An 18143-nucleotide genomic window follows, 5' to 3' on the forward strand; every position below is an offset into this window, starting at 1 on the left:
AATGGTTTACTACTCAGGGGGGCGCGATTCCCAAAACCATAGTTGCTAGCCTGTTAGCAAGTTAGTTGGTTGCCAATGGAAAATTAGTTATGGTTTTGGGAAACGCGCCCCAGAGCCATATGTTTATCATTTCCAATGTAAGTGAGTCACAAATGTATAATTTTCATCGCGATGTTGTTATTTGTAGTACAAAACAGGTTTTGTGCCAGTTGAGCTAAAGCTCTAGCTAGAACTTATTTTTTTTTATTGTATCTGCAGGGATGGATTACTGCACGGGCCTACCGGGCCCAGGGGCCCAAAGGGTCAGGGGGCCCTGAAGCCCAAGCCTTTGCATGGAATCATTGCCTCAATATCAACAAATCAGGATGTAGGCTATGAATCTAATTGAATTTAGTATTGGCCATCCCCAAAATGCACCAGAATTAGGGATGTTAGATTACCGGTATAATGGTAAACCGCGATAAAAATGTTGACGATAACAGTTACCGTTTTCTTTTCAAATATCATAATTATCACGGTTGATTACCACGGTGTGGAAACCGTGTGTTTAATCCTTCCCAGCTTCATCCGAGCCTGCTTTTGACATACAGTAGGCCTGGTAAAATGAAACAAAATTGGTACACTACTGATTCTGTTTGATTCTAATGAGTCTAATTGATGGTTTGAACTATGATTCGGATTAGGCTACACCTGATTTTAAAAGGCGGAACATTTTCACCGCAAAATGTGCACTGTATCATGTAGCCACACTGGGTCTCTTTATGTTCGCGTCCACATTAAATCAATTCCACTCACGTTATCAGGAGAATACAGTAGCCTAAAGTTTTATTTTGAACGCTTACTTTGGTCTCACTCATTGGATCCAAATAACAGAAATAGCAAACTTCAAGTTATGATAGGGTAAATTAAGCTATAAGCACATAACCCATTAAACATGACCAAGAAAAAAGTGAACAGGACACTTTTTGGAACTATTTCAGCTTGTGTAAGCCTATCAGTGCTTTCTGAACATATTGAACACACTTTTAGAAATACCGTGATAATACCGTAAACCGTAATAATTTTGGTCACTATAACCGTGAGGTTAAATTTTCATACCGTTACATCCCTAACCAGAATACAGGAAATCACATCAAACAAATTAAAAAAATTCTGGGGGAGGACCCCCAAACCCCACCTCCCACATATGCGACAATTAGTGGGGGGCCCTTAATACATGTGGGCCCAGGGGCCCGAAAGTTCATAATCCGTCCAAGTGTATCTGGGATATCACGAATGCATACCTCAGATTCAACTTTTAGGGGGGACTGCTGGGCTCCTTTACAGACGGACCTGCAGAGAAAATTCAGCTTTGTTAAGGGATCTGGGAAAACCCATCACATGATGAAATAAAAAAATCCTTGATTTTTGCTCCGTTTCAACCCTTTCTGGTGAAATTTCACCAATTTAAGATACCATCCTAGCAACATCCTGGCTAGGATGGTATCAGAATCTTAAGTTGGTGAAATTTCACCATGTGATGGGTTTTCCAAAATCCCATCACATTTCCTATCAGCATCGTCTGGGTTCACCCAGGCTTGGGGGGACTCTGTTGTTTGCGATGCTTTTAGGGGTTCAAACATTTTTAGTCATATCCCTTACAAAAAAGAACTGCCTTTATGAAGTAAATCGTTAGCAACTCTTAGTTTTGGGCACACTGTCCCTCAAATGTTCTGCTCAAATGTATCGTTGACGTTCACTTTCTAAATCATGTCTTTTCTGGGCAGACGCTATCTGCAACTTGGAACTTTACAGTTCTCTTTCAGAAACTGTTCTTAAAAAAATAAATGTTTTGCCCATCACAGGGATTGTATCATTTCCTGTCAGATTTTGGGGCCATCTTGGTAACGCGCTTCGGGCAGTTATTTCGGACAGGTACTTTCCTATTCAAATTAATTGTGAGGTAAGCTATACGTAAGGGTGATACGTACATCAGGTGAATCTGTGTTTAAATCTGAATTGAATCTTTGAATTTCAGCAGTCAATACATCTCATTGTAAAAAAGGTAACAATAAGGAGCCCCTAAACATTTCTGGCCTCTTTAAGACAAAACCTTTGCTCCGCTCCTGTAACATGGAATTGCCTGTTGTCTCATCAGGGTCCAGTCATGAAAAGTGAATCAGTACATGACAAGAAGGAGTATTTCATTTTGGGGGTAAGGCACAGCAGTTTTACACACACACACACACACACACATCATCACACACAAACAGTTCATCAATAGCTAGAGGAAAATTGTTTGATAGATAGAACTTTCTATTGTTTTATTAAAATGCATTGTATTCAAACTGCCAGGAAAACAGGAAACACAAACTAAGGATGCATAAACTTCAAACATTCTCCTTTCTTGGCTCATAAACTTCCCATCATGACCACATACGTTGTGTGTGTGTGTGTGTGTGTGTGTGCGTGCGTGTGTGCGTGCGTGTGTGTGCGTGCGTGTGTGTGTGTGTGTGCGTGCGTTAGCGGCAGTGGCTGAAGGAGCACTATGAGGCGTCTGAGGGCCATAACGTGGCCCGCAGGGTTCTGTATGAGCAGTACATGCAGCACTGCAAGGAGGAAAAGCTGAAGCCCATGAGCTCCGCCTTGCTGGGGATCGTTGTCCACTCCACCTTCATGAAGCTCAACATGAGACGACTGGGTCCCAGGTCAGGATGGCCCCGCTGCAAACACACACAGACACGTGCCCGCTGCAAACACACACAGACACGTGCCCGCTGCAAACACACGCAGACACGTGCCCGCTGCAAACACACACAGACACGTGCCCGCTGCAAACACACACAGACACGTGCCTGCACACAATAGCAGAATAGTAAGTGTGAGAATCGGGAAAATACCTGGTGGACCAGTAATGTTTTCTAGCTGTGTAGCTGTGATCTTAAAATTATTTGTAGATAGATAGATAGATAGATACTTTATTGATCCTCAAGGGGAAATTCAAATTGTATATGTTTTTCATAGAACCTCTGTGCTGCGCCCTTCAGCAACCTGGGGTGTGCGGTCGCAGCTCCTCACTGTCGCTCCTAGTAGCCGCTCCCCAAGGAGCACAGCCCTGGTAGTAATGTCAGAGCTATGACAAACTCATTTGCGGGCATGTATAAGAGTGGGGAGAGTGGGCAGCCTGCAGGTCATTACTGAAGATGTTAGAGTGACATTTTCTTCCAAAATGAGGAATATAACCTCCAGTAAAACAGGCCTTAACTCAGGAATAAAATGGGAATAATATGAAAACTCAGGATGCCTCAATGAATTTAATCCAATCATGCATTAAAACTGAAAATACATGAAAATAAAGGCTATATCCTTTATCAAAAATGCAAATACATTTTGGATCAGAGTATAATGATGTTACTAGTAGTGTGACCGCACAAGATCTCACGATATGACAATGTGCGTGTGTGTGTGTGTGATCGTTCGTGTGTGTCTTCTCAGGGGGAATTCGGAGTATCACTACACAGGGATGCGTTTGAAGAGGAGATCCCCTCTGAACCAGCAGGAGAATGCTGGAGACTCCACCACTGAAACAAAGGTAGCTTCCCTTTCTGCTTCCTGGTATCTTTTTTGCTCTTTTTCTGCTGTCTGTTTCTGCTTCCTGCTAGCTTTCTGCTCTTTTTCAGCTGTCTATTTCTGCTTCCTGCTAGCTTTCTGCTCTTTTTCTGCTGTCTATTTCTGCTTCCTGCTCTCTACTTATACTCTGTCTGTCTTGTAGCTGTTATTTCCTGTTCTCTCTTTCCCGGGATTTACTTGTTCTGTTTACTTGAATTTGTTGTTTACCTACAAAACATGTGTTTCTTTCTTATCTTGCATCTGCAAATTCCTTTTGGCTAGTTGGATCCATTGTGCATATTACCTTTTAATGCAGCAGGTTTCCTACATGTTATTGCTGATAGGATGACATCCTGACACAACACACCCAATAGAGAGAAAATGTACTTCAGTTAGTTGGAAGAAATTATACACACTGTTTCAAGTAATCCAAAATTATAGCAAAACGGTGCAAAACATTTTGAGATTGAACATTCCCTATAATCGTTACCTGCATGCAATGAAACTTTGGATATGTGGGTTCGCTGAGGATTCATCTGTTGGATCCTTCATGACCATACAAAAGAAGGCTGCATGCGTCAGCTATCTTTGCAGGGGTCTTTGAAATGGGACAGCCTAGTCACACCACTGACGCATACAGTCTATGAATGTAGCCCCAGACCTATGCAGCCCTTGGAACTCTGAGCTTACACTTAACTAACTGAGCTTCTTCTCCTGTCTCTGCTCCAGGCCAAGGGCAAACTTGTGGTGAAGACCCACGCAGGCTGGGTAACACATCACACACATGCCTAACACCATTCAAAATACTCACTCACTCACTCACTCACTCACTCACTCACTTACTCAGTTCTCTGTTTCTCTCTGATTATGCTGTGTGTGTATGTGTTAGCGGCAGTGGCTGAACGATAACTATGTGGTGGCTGCAGGGATGAGTATGCCACGCAGTGCGGTTTATGACCAGCTCTTGTGGCATTGCCATGAGTGCAACCTGGATCCAATCTCCTCTTCGGCCCTCGGCAAACTCATCAGCTCCGTCTTCCCTGAAATTATGACCCGTCGCCTCGGAACAAGGTCTCACACGGACATGGACATACACATAAAAACACAGACACACACACTCTCTGACACACTCAGATAGATGTCCCTGATCACTGACATACAAGTATAAGTATATATACTCTTTTGAGTCCGTGAGGGAAATTTGGTCTCTGCATTTATCCCAATCTGTGAAAATCTTGAGAACCGTAGGGCCTAGGATGACCAACTTTTTTTTGTATGTTGGTCTCAAGGGACCATGTCCACCCATCCCATATCCACTCATTTAAGGTATAGCGCCACCTAGTTAAAAATGAATTAGCAAAAACGAGGCATTGTAATTGCTGGTATCTTTGGCTGACATGTTGAACACTACACGAAATTTGAAGTGTATGATCATTATGACACCCTCTGAATACATGCCAAGTTTCGTGGAATCCGTTCATGGGGGCCATATCAGCTACACACACACACATACAGTACACACAGGCACTCACACGCACGCACACATACATACAAACACACACACGCATGCACGCGCAAACAGATGCACACACACATAAAGACACACGCGCCCCCCACACACACAGTACACATGCACACACGCATATGCACGGCACGGACAGACACACGCACACACACACATATCATAAACTCATGCACACACACATACACGCGTGCAGGCACACACACACATAAACACACCCACAAACACACATGCACACACTCATAAAAACACACACGCATGCACGCGCAAACAGACGCACACACACATAAAGACACACGCGCCCCCCCCACACACACAGTACACATGCACACACGCATATGCACGGCACGGACAGACACACGCACACACACACATATCATAAACTCATGCACACACACATACACGCGTGCAGGCACACACACACATAAACACACCCACAAACACACATGCACACACTCATAAAAACACACACGCATGCAGGCAAGCATGCACTCGCATACACACACACTCACAAGCGAACACACGCACACACAGAGAGAAGCACACATATACACAAAAACAAACACACTATGCACACACTTATTTACATACATAAAAGTTGCAAGAGTAGGTGATGGAGTAGGACACAGATTGACAATCATGATTTATTTTTGTTAACTGTGGTGATGGCTCTGTCAGTGTGTGAGTCTGGAGTTTAAGGTGTGTGATGGTTGTCAGTTGTGAGTTTATGTGTGAGGAGCTAAAAGTATGTATGTGTGTGTGTTTGTTTGTTTGTACTTAGGGGGAACTCAGAGTATCACTACTGGGGTATGCAGCTGAAGGAGGACTCTCCGCTCATGCGCCTGAGAGAGGCCTGTCCTGCAGAAATGGAGGTGATAAGTCCATGGACACACAGACACACACACACACACACACACTCACTAGAGATGAGTGGATTTGCTCTAATTTCACCAGAACCTGCTGCTAAAATAAAATCACCCACCATTTTATGCTAATAAAATACTTTCTGAGTACTTGGAGCAGCTATAAGTGGCAATAGGATGGTGTGAAAGCCCCCCCATTCCTGCACACCTAGCATCTATAGACAAAGAGTCCCATCTGAGAGTAAGCAGAGGAGCAGAGGAAAATCTTCCATTCAACTCTAAATCTAGAGAATTTATAGACAACAGATACAAATGAGTAATGAACATAAGAAATATACAATATGTACATACATCTGTGGAAAAAATGAAGAGACCACTGCAATTTTTTTTTCTCATGTCATCCTGCTGAGTATCATTCGAATGCGTTGACGGTCATATTCAAATTTCCAGTGGTCTCTTAATTTTTTTCAGAGCTGTATATACAGCAGTGACTCTTTCACTTACAATATACAGCACTTCAGTTACATATTACATACCCAGCACTTGATTCTTGACTTGGTCTGATAAACAAGCCTACATAACTAAAAGTTACCACATAGCACTTTTCTGTCCTTCTTTTTTTAATTCTCCCTTTTGAAATGTTTTGCCTCCATGCTACTTAAACAAGGACCTTGCCACTGTGTACCCAGACATTTACACTGATAGTCTGGCGTTATAATTTATTTGCCTCGGGTGTACTGTGGAGTGGGTCAGATGGTTTTTAGTGGCAGGCTAACGCATACTAATGACTTACGCTAGCCTAGCACCTGCAACTCTGCAACTCTGCAACTAGGACTGGATGAAACGTGTTGAAAACGGTCTCCACTAATAAATATCACACTTGCTAACTTGGAAATGAGGTCCTATGTCCAAAATCCTGAACCACCCCTTTAATGATTTATTTCAGTGACCTGTGACCCAACCAGAATGTTATTTATTTTTTTTACTTGGCCCACTTGACCTCCGTATTATCTGAAGTGGATATAACCTACATCCATACATCTCTGACACACACACACACACACACACACACAATGAAACGTCTCTATCTGTCTGCCTCATACTGTTCTGTAGACATGGAGGTGAAATGTTTCTATCTTGATATCTTATTCTCTCTCTACCATTAACAAATCAGTATTGAAATTGACTGTAATATGTTTTCTCCCAAACAGGAGGAAGGTGACTCGGAAAACTGTGCAGAAAAAACAGAGGTGAGCCTTCCCACCCCTCCACAAACACACGCACAACATCAGCATTAGAACTTTTACCAAAATACTTTTCCCAAGGATGCACACTCAAGCCAAATTATGTTTTAAGGCATTTCAACAATCAAAAGCAGCAAGAGGTGGCTTGATATCAAAAGGGTAGCTAAGCTGGCCACCGGAATGTAGTTGAGAGCACCTAGGTCCTCTGAAGTCCTAGGGGAAACCCTGATACAGTGTCTGATTTTAACATTGTATTCTTCCTGGGTAGACTGGTATGTCCTTAATTTAAGGTTTAATGTAGCAAGAGACATGCTTTCCTATATCACCTGTTGAGTGACTTGGAAGAGCATGATGAGGTGACGGAGGTCTCTCCTCCACCGCCCTCCTCTTCTTTCCCACTCATTCTCTCTCTTTCTCTCTCTTTCTCTCTCTCACTCCCACTTTCTCTATCTGGCTAGGGTCACACTACCAGGCCTAATCGGATTTTATATTTTTTTTTTTTTCACTTAATGTGACACATATCTGATGTTGTAAAAACAGTGTGACCAGCCACAGTCACGTGAAATCGGACTTTTTCAATTCTGATTTGGACCACTTCCAATATGTGGTCAAAATCAGACACAGGTCTGGAATTGAGCTATGAAAGCAGTCGGTCAGTTGGGCTGGTTGTGTGCTGGTTGTGTGTGGGTTAGTTTGTTGTTGTTTTGCGTATGCTGGTCATCAGTTCAAGACTGTCACCAGTCAACACTGGGATAGGAGTTTAATAGTCAAGGCTGCACCAGGCTGTTTTTGTTGCCGTTTTTGGAGCCTGGGCTGTCTACATTTTTTTTTATAGTGTATTCAGGGGACAGGCAGCTAGCGGATTATGAGGAGATGTTTGCTGTATGTGACAAAAAATGTTTTAGCTTGGAAACCGCGAAACATTGCTTAGAACAGTGGTTCTCAAAGTGTGGGGCGGGTCCCACTAGTGGGGAATAGAGACATGACAGGTGGGGCGAAGAACAGGAGGAAATTTGTTCTTTTGTGCCTATCTTTAATAATGCCTTTCGTTTTTGACAAGGAAGATCATAGATTCAAAACAAAATAGCCACACACAAACATAAGAGTCATAAACAGACCGACATATGAATTAAAATAACATCTGATCCAGCGGACTGAGACAGGAAATGTAGGCTAATGTGGAACCAAGATGTGGTAAAAAATATTTTAATGTTACCATTTTGCTGGGTTGATGGGGTCAGGTGGGGCTTGAAAGTTCCCCTTGACAAGCCTACATTTGGGGAATGACAGAAAAAGTTTGAGAACCACTGGCTTAGAACAATATGAACAGCCACATACACACAAAAAAAATCGTATTTGAGCAAAAACTCTGAATTGAGCTTTAGGTGTGACCCTAGCCTCAGTGTCCTATACAATGGTTAAATTTGGATGTGGTATGTATGTATGTCTGTGGTTGGGGGGTGTTGGTGCATGGCATATGGAGGGCCTACTTCACGGAAGTCCCACGAGATACTTTAAAGGTGACATAGAATGATTGAACAGGGTATTTATCCTTGTTCTGTGATGTGACATATAGACGACAACATTTTGGTTGGGTCTGAATGCCTTAGAAGCTTCCGAAAAACCTCTCTCAGAAAGCTATGTTAGGTAGGGGGATTTTCAAAGCGTGGTTTTGCACCTATTTGGCGTCCTTTCGGGCTTAACTGGCAACCTTATTACGAAATGCAAGCACTTGACGCTGATTGGCTGCCTTTGCTGCCACTCAAAAGAATGTAACTTTCCGGCTTCGGAACATGGACAAACCAACTTCTTACAGCTATGGCCCATTCACAGATTCAGCCTTATACTCTAGGCTAATGCAGATGCCCGGAGGCTATTTGGGTCTTTGGCCGTTTCAACTAGGCCTATTTGTAATAATATGAGCATCAAAACAGACAGAGGGGGCTCGCTCAAAGGCTGATGCTTAGCTGTATGTTGTATTAAAAGTCGAAACGTGTATGTAGAGTCTGATGGCAATTTTGATACCATAGATTTAATAGAGACCCAGTCAGACCAATAGTATGAAAAATCAGGAACAGAGTTTATTTACAATGATGCGCATCAAGGGAGAGACAGCATGACTTCACCTAAAGATCCATCAGCTGCTCTAACTAGACAAGGAAATAGTTAGGGTTTAAGTATCCTTCCAGGCTGACAGGAGATGGCGTTGGTCATCCCATATCACGTGGACTACACTGAATCAGACTCTGATTAGTGGCAACCTGGCAATCCGGAGCAGATAGCTACTGACGCAGCCATGCAGAACAGTGAAACACTGCAAAGACATAATATTCCCGCTTATCTCTAAATACAGTCACACACAGATATACCCAGGGACAGTACAGATATCATACAGTCATTACATAGAATCATACTTTCAGTATCAAAGTGACCCACTAATGAGAAATGCAGAACATTAAACCACATATTGGAATATTGGACATAATGCAGAACATTAAACCATATATTGGAATATTGGACATAATGTTCTATTCCACTTTCTCTCAAGTCTTAGGACAAAAGTTGGAATACAAACATTACAAATGTTTCCCATTACCAATGTCTCGGAGACAGATAGGTAGGCTACTTTCATGTTATCGCACCAGGCGAAACATATTCACAAAGTAAAGGTGCAGATGCCGACGTGCCATCGTCTTAATGTGAGCATGTCAACAACTGATTCAGCTAAAGCTTGGCCAAGGGGGTAATCCGTGCGTCGAAGGCGAATTTCATGGCGTTATCACCAGCATTAAAAAAAAAAAAATCTATATAAAACACAAAATTTGGTCTACAAAAAGCTGCTTCTATTTAGGCTATTTTATCCTTTTCCCAAAAAAAATGTCCTGAAAAGGGGGGTCGTCTTATATTCAGGGTCATTTTATATTTGGGCCAATACGGTATTTCAAATAAGTAAACATTGGAGTCTAACATATTTGAAGTAAAATTAAACAACGTCTTAGTTTCTGTGAGTGGCAAGAGAAAGAGAGCCATTTGCTGATCATAAGTTTATGTAATAGCAACAAGATCTTGGGTGGGGGGTTGAAAATGTATGAGAGTTGACTACTTACAAGTGATTTAACAATCAGGTGTGCATGATTCGCAAAATCCCCCATATCTGTTTTAACACAAGATCAGCCATGTTCAATTTCTAAAATCTAAGAGGGTGGTCTAGTGTGAAGACCTATCCGGTCAAGACATAGTCGGCCTGTCATCCATCGAAAGATGTCAATCAAATCACTAATGCACAAGATCAGCCATGTTCAATTTCAGTAAAGCTATTGCTGAATCCTGTCGATCCCTCTTATTTATATCAATTGATTTAACAGCTACGTTATTCAAGGCAGTACTTACTGTTGCACTATTCACACTGTACCTTGATTGCCTAGTGTGAAATAAATGCTCAATCTGTCTTTAAAAGTGTGTTCATCCATTTTCCATTATTTAGCTAAGAACTGTTGCTCCAACATTGACTGACTGTTGTTTGTTTTCCCCATTATTTAGCTAAGAACTGTTGCTCCAACATTGTTGTTGTTTGCAACACAATCAACACAATCACGCACCCTACCATCCGGTTATTCACTGACCAGACAAGTTCATCATAGACGGTAAATAGTGGGAAGTGATTGGTGTGTGAGTGATTGATGTGTCTTGCTCTTTCATCTGCAGGATGACTCGGAAGAGATTGTGGAAGAAAAAAAGGTGAGCACACTCACCCACCCTCCCTCATTCTCTCACCCACCCTCCCTCATTCTCTCAGTGTCCTACACAGAGACACAGATGCACACACACACTATCGACCATAGATCCTCTACCCTCGCTGCTGTCGATCATATGTCTGTCTTTATTTCACCAGCAGGATGAACCAGAAGATCTAGAAATAACAGAGGTAAGATCTCAATCTCTTTCTCTCTCCACATACACACTCACGATGCAATTACGTTTTGACCGGAGGTTTCTCACTGTCTCTGTCTTCGCCCTGTTGATCCCTGTAATCACCAAATGGGGAGACTGGGTACAGTTTTAAAGGTGCGATTTGTAGGATTGTTACCGAACGTTCTGTAGGCCAAAATCAAAACACTGGTGAACGTTCTCAAGACTACCAGACGCGAGCCTCTTCTGGGTTGCCAGATGTAATGAAGACTTCGCTAACGCTAGTTGACCTGCAGCTGCTTTAACGTTTCTCCAATCATGACCCAGCTACACATTACGGAAACAGTGAAAACAAAAAATACCTCTCTAACCAACGTAACATATTTAGCTGAATTCAGCGATGCAGATGAAGTTTAGCCTAGGCTACCTGTTGTGGAGAAATATGGCCAGCTCTGCGTCAGACTTGATATTCTTCGTTTGACGAAGACATCTCAGGAAGCTCCTCTGATGTCCACTTAATTTGTTTCTTTTTTTAATTTGGGAAATTTGCCTGCCTCTCGTAGGCGTTCATGACTACAATTGACAGCAAGTTGACAGTTGGCCTTTGCTAATTTGGCAACACAAATAGGAGGACACGCCAGCCTATCATTAATACGCTATTCTAGAAGAGATTCCGCCCCGTAACTCATTTTTTTTCATGGGTTTTACGGGTTAGAGTAATGTTGTCAAATAAGCCATTAGCCGACTTCAATTCATCTTGTTTCCTTACTCTCTGACAACATATGGTGATCATTTTTGGAATGGTTACAGTTTATTTTCCATTATTTCCTACATACTGGTCCTTTAAGGGACTGTTCGTTATTTATAAACGGGGCCACCGGAGGGATTTTGAGTGCTTCAATCAAAAGTTGCATGACCCTCCCCTGCATACAAGAAATTTTTCAATGACCCTCCAGCAGTTTTTTCAAAAGACATGACCCTCCCCGGCTAATTATCGATACCTTCCGCCCACGCTTTTAAGCACTATGAAGAAACATCGACTTTGGCTACCGTTCTAAAATCAACCTCTGCTTTCTGATCTTACACATCACACTTCACCAAGATGGTGGCCATTTCAGTAGATTTACTCACTAACATTGTTGTGGAAACACAATAAGCATGGAAACTAAATGCACACTTCCTGCAACTGCATTAGCCTACTTGAAATAAGTTACTCCTCTAGTAAGTATTCATATGAAATAAAACAATAAAACATTGAGACCATTCAACAAAGCACACTGGGTAATAACAAATTCAACACATGAACTTGTTGCTATGGACTCATCTCTAGGCTTCCTCAGTCATTGTAAAGCTGCCGAAGCTGAACATTATCCAAAACTCAATTTCTCAGACGAGCAATTTCAGACGTCAATTTGGGAGCTTGCTACACTCCTTCATTCTCAAATGACTTGAAAAGGCCGTTTGCACAATTTCACAAACTAGATGTACATCCGTTCCGCGAAAAATAAATCACACTTCAATTTGTCTCCATATTTTACTTCATCCCCCACTCTTGAAACTTTTGTGTATGCTTGTTTGGCATGCCTGAGTGTGTGTGTGCGGCTGCACAGAAAGTAGCCTACTGGTGCTGAAAAGGTGAATAGATTGTAGAATAGCCAAAGAAGATGTAGCATTGTTATAAAACCTTTAAAATCTCTAAACAATCACAAGTAGGGCAGTTCATCACAGTTCATCCATTGCAACTGGATTGATGAAAGGTCACTTACACCAGTAGGCTACATTGTATTTGGGAAAAGCAAAAAGTATCGGCATAATGTTATTTATTTATTTATTTATTTATAAACAAAAACATCTCTGTCAGTTCCATGCCGTTTTCAACAGCTATCAAAAACAAAGGTCATTTTTGGATGGATGGATTTTTTGTGAATGTTTCTTCTTCTACATAAGATTTTAGTCATCTTTAGTTCATGTAATACTTTCAATGCACAAATTAAGTAACAGTTGTCTGAAACGTTATTGTTAATGCACAAATTAAGTAACAGTAGTCTGAAACGAAATGCTGTTTTACATCTAACCAGTGGTGCAAATAACTGACATGTCCAAATGGGCCTTGATGAAATGCGTCGCTAGACTGTTCATACACATTTTAACGGGCCAAAGTTGAAGAGCTGTTGTCCGTTATTGTTTGTGCAAATATAGGCTGATTCATGTTCCCTTGCATTGTGTAACGAGGTCCATGGCTAGTCTGGCTTTCACCAGACCAAGCTCAATCTTTTAGGAAATCAAAAAATAAATAGCGGGCAGATCAGGCAGGGTTCACCCAGCCTAGTCCATAGGCACCCGATATTGTTTAATTTTACGATTGAGATATCCACGCTCTGGCTATTCTAAATGCAAAATGCATCAGGAGTTATGACAAAACTGTAACTAACAAACTAGATCCTAATAGAAAGCTGTTAGCTTCCCTAAGCTACAGGTAGGCTTATAAGGTAGGCCTATTTACAACATAAATTGTCAATAGGCTATGCTGGCTTAACACAAATAAAATCTCCTTTGGAAACCAATGGCTTACGCCTTTAATCGGGCTTACGCTTACGATCAAGCGGACTTAAACTGCCATATCGCGGGCTTAAAAGTTGTAATAAAATTCACGCAGCTCCATGAGTCAAGGAAAGCGCAAATGAAGTAGCCACTTCTAAATGACCCACTACACAGTAGCTTAAGGTGTGTTGCTAAAGCAGCCATACTGAAATGAAGGTGTCATTGGATACTTCAACTTCAAAAAAAAAAAAAAAAAAACTTTGACGATCCCTATATGACCGCTTCGCTAGCGGCGGTCATAATAATCACAGGGACCGAAAAATACCTAACATGCCAACTTTTTCCGGGTTTATCATTTAAACTTTTCCCCGCTGTCTTGCCGTTTTAATATTTTCCCAGAATATCCCATATTACTGTAATACTCTCATAACATTAGTCCTGCATTCTGGCCTGTCTGTGTTGTCCTGTTGTTACCCCTTGCCCTTCCAGTGAAACAGATGTATTCAAATCATCGTTTTGCTTGCTTGAATGCGAACTCAGAGTGATGTTAACCTAGGCCTATTTAAGTTAACGACGTGGTTGTCGTGAGAGCACGATTCATTAGCGCTTGCAGTGTTCGGCCGTAGGCTATATCTATGTGCGCACCTGCCAGGCTACTCAGCTACGAGTAGACAAAGAATTCCCCCTGTATATTCACTCCAAGTTGGCCTACCATAACTTACCAACTCTACACTGTAGACCATAAACTGGCTATTTATATGACCAATGTATTTGTTTAACTTTATGAAGCAGAATTACGCACTGGTACTTGGAACGTAACACATTTGTGTTGGCAGGAGAGAGAATGACAGCGATTAACAAATTGCACTTGTTGCTGGTTACCAATAAATAGAGCCTAATATATATTTTTTGCAAACAACAAAAACAGAAAGGATGGAGACAGCAAAGCTAGAGATGGGCAGGAACAAGGTCAATTGGTAAAAATGCTTGTTAGGAGCTGGATGTGTGGATGAATGAAGCACAAGTATGCTTTATGTTAAGCATGCGCACTGTTTAAAGTTAGGCTACACGGTAGGCTAAACTACAAGTAAACCAAAGTTAAATTGAGCTTTTTTAGGGCTGGATAAAGTTGACCAAATGGATATAGGCTGTTAGGCGTGAATAAAGTAGGCTACTTTGTTGCTCCAACCCTTCCAACGTTAATGGGGACGAATGTTGACATTTTCCGTATTTTGCATGAGAAACCCTTCCTTATTTTCATTGTTCAATGTTGACAGAGCTATGGAACGAAAGAGAACGTTATATAATGACAGAAATCAACAATCAAACAAGCCACTTTGATTTTTTGCTGTTTTCATTAATACAAAAGATGGGTGACCCCCCCTCCTAGACAAAAAAAAGTTAGGTGACCCTCCCCTCAACAAAGAATGAAAAGACTTGACCCTCCCCTATTTTCCTCCAGTGGCCCCGTTCATAAATAACGAACAGTCCCTAACATGCGGACAGTGGTAAATTTCTCAGGTCCTATTTAACATACTGTGATGAAACTCACAGATAATAATGATATGCCTTTTTTGTTTATCTTTTTTGTTTATCTGTTCAAATAATATAATTTGTCGGCTAGGAATATTTGTAACATGCATTGCAGTTGGTTGATTAATTTACAACCCATGGGAGTGTTTTTGAACATGTGTAAGTGTTTCTGGTACATTTTAACAGATTGTTAGATACTTCTATCTAACAAAGTAAAACTACTGATTCAATGACTAATTCGGAACCAGCTTTAATAACCTCATGATATAGGCCCAGTTAACCTTGCATGCAGTTGCAATATCTGTTAAATTAATTTCTTTAATGTTTTGAATGCAGGCCCGGAGTGGCTAATCAGGTCCAAACTAACAATTATAAAAAGTATAATGGCTCCGACGCCCATGTAACAACCCCATTTCCAAAAAAGTTGTGAGGCTGTGTAAAATGTAAATTCAGTGTCTCAACCTGTAAACTGTTATAAAATGTGGGTGATTATCTGCAAATCACCTAAACTCATATTTGTTTGCAAAAATATAGATATGCCGATGTGGAAACTGAGAAATTGTAGCGTTTTATTAAAAATGAACGCTCATTTTGAATTTGATGCCAGCAACACAAGATGGGATGGGGTCGACCCAACATCCGATCATAGACAGTGTATAGTAGGAAGTGATTGGTGTGTGAGTGAGTGAGTGATGTGTCTTCCTCTTTCACCTGCAGGATGATTCGGAAGAGTTGGTAGAAGAAAAAAAGGTGAGTGCTCTCTCTGACACACAAACACTCACTCACACACATATATTACAGCAGTACGGCTCTTTTGATGCATTATGGAACACTAAAAAACACTATTAGAAAGCCTCCTGCTTGTTGAGCAGCTGAAAACTTTTGTCAGGCAGGAAAAGGACATCTCATTTTCAAAACTCCAGCAACTGGTCAGTTCTCAAATATTTAGAAGCTGTTCTTAAGAGAAGAGGTGATGAAAAACAGTGGTAAACATGCCTCTTCCAAAAAACTGGGAGGTTGGATGTATCCCACTTATTGTTCACAAGGTCTGACCTCAGTGTTTCAGGTGAACAACGTCGGACATAAACGAAGAACAAGACTGACAACAATAAGTAGTTTTTTGCTTGGTTTTTGAAGAAGCAATTTGACTCTCATCAGTCCAGCCTCCTTGCCTAAAAACGAATCAGAGGAGGGGATATAGTGTTTTAGATGTTTTACTATTCACGGTGTGTGTCTCCACGGACGGCGCCATTATTGTGTGACATTAGATTACTATATTTTGTTGGCGTATTTGTTGGCGTATTGAAATTTCAGACTTCCCAGTTTTCTGGAACGCGACATAAGTACCAACCTTGAGACATGTTGCTGGCATCAAATTCAAATTGAGCATATGTTACTGACCTCAAGTCTAGAGGAACTTGAGCCAGCAGAAGCCGATTTCTTTACATGAAAGTTAAGAACAAGTAGATAGGTGTTAAGGTCGTTGTTGCGTAAACCTCCCTCCCGATGCCTTAAGGCGGGGATCACATTAGCCAGCGGCAGGTTTCCTACTGTTCTCTATGGTTCGGCAGCGGAACGGTGGCAACGCGTTGAACAAGCTGAGTTGAAACTTAGTTCAACTTTCAAAGCGCAACGCGAGCGTATTTAATTGAACAAACCGTTTGTGTTGCTTAGGAACGAGACAAAACTTATTATGGTCTGAGCGCTGTGTTACGTTTGCTGCTGCCGCTTGCCGCTGGCTGATGTGATCCCCGCCAATGGAATTCAAACCAGGCTCCCCAATTCCTTCTCTTATCTTGCCTGATCTGGTGCATGTGGCAACCTAGCAGCACTCGATTGCTCCCTAGTGGACTGGAGTTGACCCAGAATGATCAACCAAATATACATAATACATACATACATACCAGTTTATCAAATACCTAAAAAAGGGGAAATAGGGGTTAGTACAGTAATCAACCGCTACACGTATTTTCTTCATAATTGTCGGTTTCAACATTTGATCTATGTTCTTTTTGCAACTAAATATAATGATTTGCAGATCATCACATTCTGTTTTTATTTACATTCTACACAGAGTCCCAACATGTTTGGAAATCCGGGGGGGCTCATTGTGAATGGTTCAGGGCAGTTTCTAGTGATCCCTGGTGGTTATGGAAGGTGTATAACGGTATTAAATGTTTAACATGGGTTTATAGAAGAATACCAGAGGAGGTCGTGCGTCTCAGAAGAAGCCTGTCTCTGGGAAGAAGACTGGCTCTAGGACCTCACGGAGGACATAGGGTGAGTAAGTTAACCTGGGAGCCACTTTATATCCTTTACAACACAATAAAGGGGGGATCAGGTTCTGTTAGGTCCAGTCATTCTTTTCCCCACCTTTCTGATTCATTCTTTCTCTAGGTTCTGTACAAATGCATATTTTCTCTTTTGTTCTCTCTCTCTCTCTCTCTCTCTTTCTTTCTCTCTCACTCACACACACACACACACACAGACTCTCTCCCTCTATCTCTACCCTTCCCTAGATGTTAAGGATGGCTGCCTGTGCACACAGTGTCAGGGCTCAGGTCAGGGTGGATACTGAAGCCCCACGTGTCTCCTGCTTTCGCTCCTCTTGGAATGTGCCTCTACTTCACCAATAGAGATGGCTGACTAATGCAGAATACACACACACACTTTTGTACTAACAAGCAGGCACACACACACACACACACACACACACACACACACACACACACACACACACACACACACACACACACACTTGTACCAACACACTTACACACACACACACACATCTTGGTGAAATGTAATGCTATTAAAGACTTTGGACGTATTTGAGAGTGGTCATGTGTTGTAATGCATCATTGTCCTTCTTAAGGCTCTTCTTTTTGGAGGTTGCTTAGTTACTAAGCTACGTACTTAGTATACCCCCTCTATTATAATATA

General features: G+C 41.6%; 1 protein-coding gene across 1 annotated transcript; it reads left to right on the forward strand.

Annotated features, from left to right (window-relative positions):
• Positions 1-335: 335 nt before the first annotated feature.
• LOC125294045 lies at positions 336-18030 on the forward strand. The gene is made up of 14 exons (XM_048242402.1): positions 336-367; positions 1845-1942; positions 2138-2194; positions 2506-2687; positions 3475-3571; positions 4318-4356; positions 4478-4659; positions 5892-5982; positions 7185-7223; positions 10923-10955; positions 11110-11142; positions 15918-15950; positions 17396-17480; positions 17689-18030. The coding sequence occupies exons 3-13, from the start codon at positions 2147-2149 to the stop codon at positions 17477-17479; spliced, it is 861 nt and encodes a 286-aa protein (XP_048098359.1). The 5' UTR covers positions 336-367; positions 1845-1942; positions 2138-2146; the 3' UTR covers position 17480; positions 17689-18030.
• The last annotated feature ends 113 nt before the right edge of the window (positions 18031-18143 follow it).

This window comes from Alosa alosa, chromosome 4, assembly GCF_017589495.1.
Source record: "Alosa alosa isolate M-15738 ecotype Scorff River chromosome 4, AALO_Geno_1.1, whole genome shotgun sequence".
Lineage (NCBI taxonomy): Eukaryota > Metazoa > Chordata > Actinopteri > Clupeiformes > Clupeidae > Alosa > Alosa alosa.

Coding starts and splice junctions, on each gene's coding strand:
- LOC125294045 (XM_048242402.1), top strand. CDS start 2,147: ATGAAAAGTGAATCAGTACATGACAAGAAGGAGTATTTCATTTTGGGG. Junction 3,572..4,317: donor ACTCCACCACTGAAACAAAG/GTAGCTTCCCTT, acceptor TCTCTGCTCCAG/GCCAAGGGCAAACTTGTGGT. Junction 4,660..5,891: donor ACCCGTCGCCTCGGAACAAG/GTCTCACACGGA, acceptor GTTTGTACTTAG/GGGGAACTCAGAGTATCACT.